The sequence below is a fragment of the Nestor notabilis genome, unplaced genomic scaffold (assembly GCF_000696875.1).
Source record: "Nestor notabilis isolate BGI_N333 unplaced genomic scaffold, ASM69687v1 scaffold16125, whole genome shotgun sequence".
Taxonomy (NCBI): Eukaryota; Metazoa; Chordata; class Aves; order Psittaciformes; family Psittacidae; genus Nestor; species Nestor notabilis.
In genome coordinates, this window is record NW_009928093.1 from 43,548 (window position 1) to 54,237 (window position 10,690).

At 39.3% G+C, this 10,690-nt stretch overlaps 1 protein-coding gene across 1 annotated transcript in view; it reads right to left on the reverse strand.

The window, feature by feature from the left end:
* Window positions 1-10,690, reverse strand: part of ENPP1 (ectonucleotide pyrophosphatase/phosphodiesterase 1) — a gene marked incomplete at its 5' end in the record, with an annotated part of 39,290 nt that overhangs the window by 27,471 nt on the left and 1,129 nt on the right. The window contains 4 exons of the mRNA XM_010014375.1: window positions 4,413-4,473; window positions 4,638-4,763; window positions 7,045-7,161; window positions 8,780-8,852. Of these exons, the coding sequence (XP_010012677.1) occupies window positions 4,413-4,473; window positions 4,638-4,763; window positions 7,045-7,161; window positions 8,780-8,852 (377 nt within the window). The remainder of the gene's footprint in view (window positions 1-4,412; window positions 4,474-4,637; window positions 4,764-7,044; window positions 7,162-8,779; window positions 8,853-10,690) is intronic.

Here is a 10,690-nt window from a genome sequence, read left to right on the forward strand (position 1 = left end):
CATGGCTTTCCTTTATTCTCTTTGCTCCTGAAAAATTCATGATCTAGCTGGCAGAGGGGGAGGAATTACCTTTTTATATATACGTATACAGTGCACAAGAAAATGTAACAATCTCATGTACAGGATTTGTTAAATCAACAGCTATAACACAGATTTTTCCCTTTATCTTATGAAGATCATTTAACCAGGAATAACTTGACTACTGTACCAGAAGTACTACCAATCTCCACACTGAAAAATGTGGCCCTATGACTGGAACACTGTAACAGTAGTATCTCTGCCTGGAATGTGACAGAAATTCAGAAGTGATTTCACTGGAACTAGCTAAAATAAATTCTCCCCTTCCAGGCTCTACAGGACCTATGTTTTCCCAGCTTTGACTTGCTTCCAGCTTCAGCCCTATTCAACAATTTCTCCCTAACTGTAAGTACTTAAAACATTGATCACAAACAGGAATAATCACCAGTAATTTCTTCCTTGAAGAAAAACTACCCTATGTTTGATCCATAGATATGAAGACATGTGAGACTGAAAAGAAAAATAAAATATCACTGCAACCACTGAAAATACAGATTCACATCAAAGGATTTAATGTATTTTACATGCCAATTGCAAGCTCAGTTTTCCTTTTTATGTTTGCAAATTGTAAACTGAAAATGTTCAAAGCCTTGTTGCACTTCAGTTTCCCAAAATAAAACAGTGAGAAAATAAATATTTATGAAGCGTGACAATTTTATAGTGAGTTACCCCACAAAGAGAAAAAGAAATCCAAATAGTCATTTACAAGTGAAACATTTAGAAGTCTTATTTCAGTCAAACATGACTATATTAAATTGAAGATTAGTCAGGCAACCAAAATGTGTCTATCCTAAGAAAATTTCAATTAATAATTTGGACAACAGTTCAGCCAAAAAGCTTTAATTAGTCAGAATCATCACACAGCCTACCCTACAGCCCAGACACAATAAAACAGTAAGATGTGTTTGCAGTCTGCTTTTTATTTATATGGTACATGTAATACTATGTTTTGAAAAATCTTAGTAATGGCAGTTAGTTGGGAAGAAGAAATGAATGATCTTCAGACCAAAATCATTCAGATCAAAGTCCTCTGGCAGAAAACAGTAGGGAAAACTTCATGTCCTGCCTTCACCCATATTACAAGTATTGTTTGCACCACAGATTCTGATTTCTGCAACTTCTGCAAATACCTTCTCTGCCATCCCTCTCCCCCAACAAATTGGTTCCCTCCATTGCATTAGTCTCAAAATCTTGACTGAAAAGTTTCCTGCAATAAAAACCAAGCTTCTCAATATTATGTTCTGACAAGTCTAACTTAAAAACAAAACAAAAATAAAAACCAAGTTTAAAACAACTCCTTAGAAAAGCACTTTATGCAACTGTTTCAGGTTTGGCATTTACAAGTAAACCAACGGTTAAATACATGTTTTGGTTGTCTGCAAATCCAGCTACTGACCCCCTCACACATGTAAAATTAAACTTGGCAAAACAGACCATTGCCACAACTAGGGAGACTGGCCATTTCACTTCTATACTCTACATGTGCTGAAACTCACATAGTTAAATGATCTGCCCTGTGCTCATTTAAAGCATGACAGACAATGTGAAACTGCATTCTCTGGAACAGCTTCCCCTGGCAAACTGACCTGAGCTCAGTTCTGAGACATATCAGCAATTTCCATGATGTTTTCCAGTCAGCAGCCAAGGTTACGTTTGCTGCTTCAAAAATGTGCCACCATGAACAAGTAAGCCTGGGAGGCTCAGGTTTTGTTTCTACCAGTGATTCATGCTGGCTGTGTCCAAACAGTATGACAAGGGTGTTTCACAGCTCTTGGGTAAATATGTATGCCACAGTCACATCCTGACTCCAAACTGAAGGAAATGCAGTGGTAATTACCCACTCCTATAAAATGGCTTGTATGGAAACAAAATGCAGGCAACAGGCTTGCTGTGGTCTAGCAGGTTCACCAGCCTGGAGGATCAAGAGCCCAGAACTGCAGACCACACTGCCAAGCTGACCTGCACCACCACAAAGTTAAACCACAGTTAAAGGTGGGGGGGAGGGGGGGGGGTGAAACAGAAAGTTCCCTTGAAAAGCTAAACATACTACACAAAACTTCCTGTCCCAAGCACTACTGCCTATATAAAACTGTAAAGCTTCCTTTTCTGGTAAATGTACATAAGGCATCGACAGAAGGCATAATAGCAATCTTCAAATATACAGGAGACATCTGCAAAGAGGAAAGGAATCAGCTGCTCTTTCAGCTTATTGAACACAGAACAAATAGTAATAGGCTTAAAGTACAAAAAAAACATAATCAGACCTGAGGAAAACCATCTAGTTAAGCACTAGGACAAACTGCCAAAGTAGGTTCGAATTCTCATAGTATTATTTCACTCCTAGAAAAGTGGAAGGAACTAGATCATCCCTGAAATCTTCTAGCCCAATAACTGTATAATCCTATTTAACAACATAGAAACTAGTCTTGGAAAGACTTAGGTCTTTTTAAGCATTTGATTGGTCTCATTGAAATTATTGGGCTTTCCTGGATTAAGTACCTCAATGAACACTGCATTGTCTTTTGTCTATTCTGCACCACAAGAGAAAATGCAACTAAAACCAAAATGGAATAAACCAGCAATTTGAACCCACAAAACATGCTGTATTAATATGTACAGAGTCAGAATTGCTATCCTGAGCCCTGAAAATGAGCACTGTGTTAGTCACCTGCACTCCTGCCCAACCCACCATAGGAAGAAGTGGATTGTTTACAGAGTTGTTAGTTTTGGGAGAAGCTTGTGTCCTAAAAGTCTGAGATGAGCCTTTGGCCAACACTGACCAACTTTGACCACACATCGCCCTTCCCTGGGTTGGGTTTTATTGCAACACTTCCGGTTTTGCCAGGATTAAAACAATTTCAGTAGAGTAACTATGTATCCCTTTCATGGGCTGAACAGAAATAACAACCAATAAAGCCTAAAAAACAAGTTAACCAACAGAAGTTGCTCTATGGCATTCACGCCATTAACTTTGTGGATCTGCACAAGGCTCTTGCTTGTTTATCCACCCCTTGGGAGTAACACTTCTGATCTAGGGATATCAGCATCCTAGAGCCAGATCCCAGCACACAGTCCTGAATGGTCCAGGACCCCAGAACAGGAGCTAATGACAAAAGCTTCCAGAACCACCTGGCTACCTCCGTCCTACATGGGGACTTATTGCAGACTTGGACTCCAAGCTGCACAGAAGGTCCAATTTCTGTCTTGATGAAGGTTCCAGAGTGTCAGCGTTATTGCTCTGAACCAAAATGAGGAGTACTCATTTGGTATAAAAAATACTCCAAAAAGGAAATGTATTTTGTTTGACAGTATTATAACTCCAATGAATAAATATAGCATGATTTAAATATCTTAAGTAAAATAAAAGTAATGTTATAAGAACAGACTGAAATGTTTTTCTTTACTAGAAATATCCACAGCACGCTATAATTTCAAAATCATCAAAATGAAAATAGTTTTGATTTTTTGACACTTCTCAGACATGAACATAATTGAATTCAACTCACACCCACAATGTATCTACAAGCTATTTTCCAGTGGAACATTTTCAATCAAGAGTCACTTCTATTAATAGAACTTATACATAAAAATCATAGCTTGCAGTCAACTTCAGATTTAAAGTTAAAGATCTCATAGCAAAAGCAGTACAAGAAATGCAGGCTTTTTTCCTGGCTGGGAGCTTTCCTGTTCTATTTGAGCCTGACAGCTGATGCCATTATCTACACAAATCACTCCTCACACAGTGTATACATAACTTGCAGGAGTAGGCTCAATTTGGAGCTGAGCCAGAGAATACAAGGATCCCATGGCATTTTACACCTTTTAAAAGAAAGTAGTTCAGACATCTTACAAATACTGCTGGTGAAACTGAGACAGTGGTCTGTCCACAGGTTGCTGTTCTGGGGCTGGAACAGGCAAGGAAAGGTCTTCAGAAGCAACTGGGAGGGAAGCAGTCTTAGACACCCGAGATTGCTGGTCAAGTCCCAAAATATTTGGGAGAGAGGGTACTGGAGCGCATGTAGGACAATAACAAGGCTGGCACAAGACAGAGCTGCCCAGAGCACACGCAACTGTGAGACACAGCAGGGTTCAGGAATAGGCATGTCTTGCAAGTCAAGCGAGTGCTGGGATACAGGAGTGCTGCTGAGGTAGAGCAACCTGATCTGTTAGTGAGTGCTACCAAATGCTGGCTCAACAGGTATTGTTTGTCTGGCAGCTGCTCTTACCGTGATAAGAAAGGCAAGCAGATCCTGGGAAGGCACATTAGGGAAAAATAATCTTAAAAGTGAAATGTAAGCAAAGAGCAGAGCTATGCAAATGTACAATATCCTCACCCTTTTGGACACTGAGGTTCAGTAATGTCCTCACACTCGTCTTCAACCCAGCTTGCCTCTCCTTAAAACAAATGAGTGTGATTTAAGACAGTACATTCTCATTGATAAATGCAAAGTTTTTTTCATTTTACTGGATGCTTTTGAAGTTGTATTATGTCCTTGCTCCTTTCATACAAATATGGGTACATATATGAGAGACTGTAGGAACTTGTTGAGGATATTTACCTTTACAAACAGCATGATAATTGACACAGCAATCTTTATTTTCCACACAATCATCTGAACAGGAACAATGATATTCCGGTCGCCTCTTCTCTCCACACCTGAATTTATTGCAGGTCCATATATGGGCTAGAAATAACAGATGAGAGAGAAGGATGGCACAATAATTAATACCAGTGTAAGTGCAGAAATCATTATCTGAATGTTAAGGTCCATCTCAAATGTGTACTTAACGAAAAACAATCCTGCGGTATCTCATGCATAGATAATATTGCAAGTTTTGGCACTTTGGAAAAATGGAATCTTAGAATAGTTTGGGTTGGAAGGGGCCTTGCATAGCTATCTGAATACAATTATGCAGCACATGGTTATCAATACCACAGATCAGAGAGAATCCTTTTAAACATGGTCATTTATGTGGGTTTAATTTGGTAAATGCATACTATAAAGACACTCCCGAAAAAACTCCTCCAGATAAAAAACAAACTTGAGCCTGGGTTTGGAGTGCCCAGAAAATACTGAGCAGCAGTATTCTGACTTGCACTGACATTGCACTTGCAATGTTTTTTTTACCAGTCACCATCTGGCACTCCAACTTTTTTCAGCACCTTAGGCATAAGCATCACTCTGCCATTATTTGAGACTACATACATAAGCTCACAGGAAGACCTACTTACTTCAGCTTCATTGCTGCTTTTAGTTGAGACTTTTTGCCTGATACGTGTTGATTTTTCTGAACAGAGTATTCCAATACATAGTATAATTTGAAGTATTGTTATCAGTTGTAAAGATACACAGAGACTTTGCAGTCTGTAAGGATAAATATGAATGAATTTGCCAGCTGAGCGAAAGCTTAAGTGAAGGTCTTGGAGACATGGAATCCAAATATAAATGTTTGAATAGAGTAGGGTCAGTGATTTTCATACATGATTAGCAATTAGAAATCCTTGAAAGTATTCCCAGGAAGTTAATCTCACTTTCAGCAATACTGAACTTCAATAACTCCACCAGTGTCAGTAAATCTTTACTTCTGAGAGAGAGAAGAATCTATTATGGTTCTAGTTACATGATACTATTTTACTATTTGGAAATTAGAATTTGATTCTCCACTGATAAGACTAATTAAAAAAAGCAAACAACCAAAAGAAAAAAGAAACAAAAAAAAAAAAAACCACCACACAATAAATTCCCATTCTTAGTGCTAAGACAGACTCTCCAGTTTGTTTTTAAAGAATTCTTTAAGTTGAGGGAGAGTGGTGTAATAAAATAAAGTGGAGAGTAAATCCTATGCAACTATTCTATAAACAAAAAGCTTTACAGAAATTAGAAGATCTTTCAATAACAGTCAGTTGAATTGGGGATCTAAGCCTAGTTTCATCATTTGGTTTTAAAAGTCAACAGTAGAATTTTTAATTTTAGGGTGAGAATACACTGATAAATTTTACAAATACACGGGAAGAGGAGCAAGAAGAATGTTGAAAAGAATGCTGCATATGAAGCACTAAGGCAAAACTAAAATAGAAAACAGTCAGGTTCTGTCCTTAGCATTACTACCCGCACTAACACTTTTCCCTGTCAAAATTTCTCCATGGTACTTTTCACACCTTTGCCTATCTGACCTTTGCTTTCTGGCAAAGCATGAAAACTGCTTCTCACTTCGCAGTCATTCCCCACTAGTGGAATCAGTTTTGTCATCCTGCCTTGTCCCAGAGGCCAGCACGTGACCTTTGCTATCACACTCAAGCTGGGGAGTAACAATGCAGAAGGACTGAGTAGCTGGGTAAAAAAAGATGGCAGCTTTCACAGAGCTGCTCTGTCCCTTGCCTTTTACACACAGGCGATGACAGAAAGATACAATGTGCAGAACGCGCTTCTATTCCTGGCTTGCCCGAGAACGTAGGAGTTGTCCCCAGTGCCAGGGACAATGCAGGTCACTGTTCTCTCACCCCCAGACAGAGAACAAAAAGCTGGCTGAGACCTCAAGTTACAGTTGTTCCTCCTCTTTCCATGGGGGAGAGCAGCAGCACAGTCCCTTGCAGATTCTCCTCCCACAGGAGCTATAAGAAAGCCAGCCGACTGGCTATGTCAGCTCCTGTGTAGTCCAGCTGTGTGAAATAAACTCTGTTTGTGTGTAACAGCTGCACCAGAGCCCTGATGTTTCCATAGGAGTCCCCAGTACCACCGTCACCACTGCAACTCTATCTGTGGTTGCAGTGGAGGGAGCACAAGGAGGGGGAGACCACCGGTGTCAGAAACATCCCACAGTTCAGCAGCTCCCCTTTGCAGTCACAGCCCACTTGAAAGTAGTCAGAGATTACAGCCACTGGACCACAACAGTACTCGCATACACAGAGCTGTCCCACATCACAGAACTGGAGAGTTTGACCCCACAACTTTTCTCCATCCTTACCTGGCTGTATACATGCTTCCTGGTAATCTAAGCAGCAGTTTCCAAGCTTGACACAATCTCTGTCACAACGGCAGCTTCCAAAGGTCCTTTCAAAGCAACGACCTTTGCAGGTTTTCACTGTAATATTGGATAGTGTTAGATGTCAGTGGCTGAGCCCACACCAGTCAACATGCAGAAAGAAATCAGTACAGTCAGCATGTGGAATGACACAGATAGTCATTCCACACAACTTACAGGATGGCTGCAAAACACAGTAACAGCCAAAGGAGAAGTTTAGCCTTCAGTTTCTCTTCTTCCTGAACAAAAATATTTTTTCATCATGTTGAACAAAGGGTTCTGTTCTGTTTTAGCAGGAACATGGTGTTTCGTTATTGGAAGAACAAGTGAAACAAAAGACTACAATTCAATTTGCAACTGTCCCTGCCTTTCTGTATCGCCAGAAAAATACAAGTACAGTCATTCAGCATATGGAAGATCTGTCAGATGAATTTTAAACCTAGGTTTTCAATAAGGGTGCCCTAAATAGTAAAATGCTTTTGCAGAGAACACTGACCTTCATTTTCATGTCTGACAAATGTTCCACTTTCTATAAATAAACATTAATTAGAATCTAGACTGCATCAGCTATGCTTGCAACTCCCGCATGCTCATGTCCTGCGTGGATGACTGTCCTCATACAAATTGGAGGAACTGAAGGAGCCCCAGTTCTGCATCCCACTATACAATAATTAAGGTACTATCTCAAGACACAGGAAGAACCATTCCAAACCAGACATAGGAGATAAACTTGAGGTGTGTGATATTAGAAAAATGAGATAATAATGAGCCAGTATTTCAAAGCTATAATAAAATGAGAAAAACACCTAAAACAAGTTGTAGTGAGAAATTAATAACCTGAATTTTAGTTAAAAATCAGTGTAGGACTATTGGTTAACAACTTTGAAATTATTCTAGATAGCTGTTCCCAAAGAGAAGCTTGATTTCTTAAAGTATCTTTTGTAACCTTCCACCTGAAGAAACTTCATCATTGAAAAAAAACAAAACACATTTTTCAGTATTTTTCAGGACAGAAAACAGCCAGAGGAATTCCACAAGGAACATTTTCAGACTACAATTCTAACCAGTGTAAAAAAAAAAAAAAAAAAGAAAAAGAAAAAAAAAACCCCTAACTTATTTTCCCCATAATTGACTGGAAAAGATGAAAAACAAATGTTCCAGGACAACATGAAATAGAAGTTGTTGGTTGGGGTTTTCGTGGGTTTGTGGATTGTTGGGGTTTTTTTGTTTTGTTTTGTTTTTTGGTGTTCTGTTTTTTGGTGGTTTTTTTAGGGAGAACAGAGAAAAGCCAGCCATGTGACATCACCACAGTGACAGTTGGGCTACATGGAAGCTGCCAGACCAGACACAGAGTGCCAGTTTACCTCTCAAGTGAATACACACAAGTACTGAGTACACCTGAGGTTTATTTCCTGGTCTTTTCATTTCCCTCTAACTGAAACTGCTTTCAGCAATGCATCCCATCCTCTTCCTGCAGCAAGAAAGGGTGGCATTCTGATGGTATCAAAATTACTTTACAAAAAAAAAAAAAAACCAACAACAAAACCCAAACCAAACCAAAACAAAAAAAACCTAACAAACCACAAACACACACAAACCCACTAAAACCCACCAAACAAAAAAGAAACCAAAAAGGAATTGCTTAGAAATATTACTATGTAAAAGGCATATTAGTTACCATCTTTTGAGCAGCTAGGCTTCAGGCCAAATATACATCCTAGGATTGTTGTTAACATACAGACACAGAGTACCTGTTGAAGAGAAAAGATAATAATCCTAAGTGACCACTGAATGTTTTTGAAAACCTTCACTCTCTCTAGATGCTACATAAATGTACCCAAATTGATAAACATGCAGATTAGGAGGCCAATTTCACTGCTTTTACAAGCTTTTCACTCGCACAAGTAATTATGTTGTTTGCAATTACTTACTGGCGCACAAACATGGATATTCCCAGGACTGGGAATGTGTATTTAATTTTTTACAAAGTTACTTAACGTAGACATGATGATGTTTTGTTTCCCATGAATAAGAATTAAGATGCTTATTTCTACACATACATCAATCTTACAGAAAATTTTCCTTGTTCCACTTCTTCCTTCCTCCCAGGTTGTTCTAAGAATGTGAAGCTTTGCCATTGACCACAGGCTACAGAAGACACAGCCTTTAAGTGATACCTATAATTTTCTTAGTCAGGAAAACTTTTTCCCACTTCCTAGTATCCAGTTCATACTAGATGTTTGGTCCATACTATGGTAAGCAACTGTGGGATGTCACATTCAACTGACCACGGTGTCTGACACTGACCAGGAACTATAGCCATGTTTATTTTGGATTCTGAATGCATTGGTGTTATCAAACAAGTACCATACTGTCCTTGCCCAGCATTTTAGGGCAAGATCTAATGCCCACTCAAACACAGGGAAAGATTCCTTTTAACCTTTTACATACTGGAATTGGTCCATAAACTCTTTAGGAAAAGTGCACATACTATCAATGTATAGAGCAATTAAAAAGTCCAGGAAAGCCAACAATGCAGTTATGATGGCTGTTCCATTAGAACATAATACTGTACTTTGCCAAAAGACCTGAAAGAGAAGGCACTGTAATAATGCAGACTTCCTTATTCAGAAGTATTTAGGAAGATATGGGTAGGAGAGAATGTACATACTGCTTTTCCAGTCACTGTTTTCTGAGGAAAACTTGCTTTCAAGCAATACTTCCATTACTTTATGTACATGCCTACACAAGGTCTCTCCCTTTATTCCTCCTCCCCTTCAGAAAAAGCTGCTCAGTCATGAATACGATGCCTGAATTGTGTTGTGGTGTGGAAAAAAAATCATCCCATTTTAAAATACACCCAGTTATTTCTCAAGCTTAAAGACTATAAGCACTTCAGTAAATAAAACTATTTGTCATGATTTTAACGAACATAGTTCACTACACAGTTTTGTTCACTAAGCAGCTAATAAAGACAGCAAGAAAGCAATTTCTGGAATATGTAGCATTGAAATTCAGATATTCTGGATTTGTGAAATGCCAATTATAGAATCATACAATCAAGTAGGTTGGAAAAGACCTTTAAGATCATCAAGTCCAACCATTACCACAGGACTGCCAAGACCACCATTAAATCATGTTACCGAGGGGCTCATTTACATGGTTTTTAAACATTTCAGGGACGGTGATCCCACCACTTCCCTGGGCAGCCTGTTCCAATGCCTGACAACCCATTCAGTGAAGACATTTTTCCTCATATCCAATCTAAACCTCCCCTGGAGCAGCTTGAGGCTGTTTCCTCTTGTCCTGTCATCTGCTATGTGGGAGAAGAAACTGACCCCCACCTCATTGCAACCTCCTTTCAGGTAGTCGTAGAGATCGATAAGGTCCCCCTGAGCCTTCTCCAGACTAAACAACCCCACTTCCCTCAGCTGTTCCTCATAAGACTTGTTCTCCAGACACTTCACCAGCTTAGTTGCCCTCTTCTGGACCCACTCCAGCACCTCAATGTCTTTCTTGTAGTAAGAGGCCCAGAACTGAACACAGGACGTGAGGTGCAGTGTCACCAGTTCCAAGTACAGGGAGATGA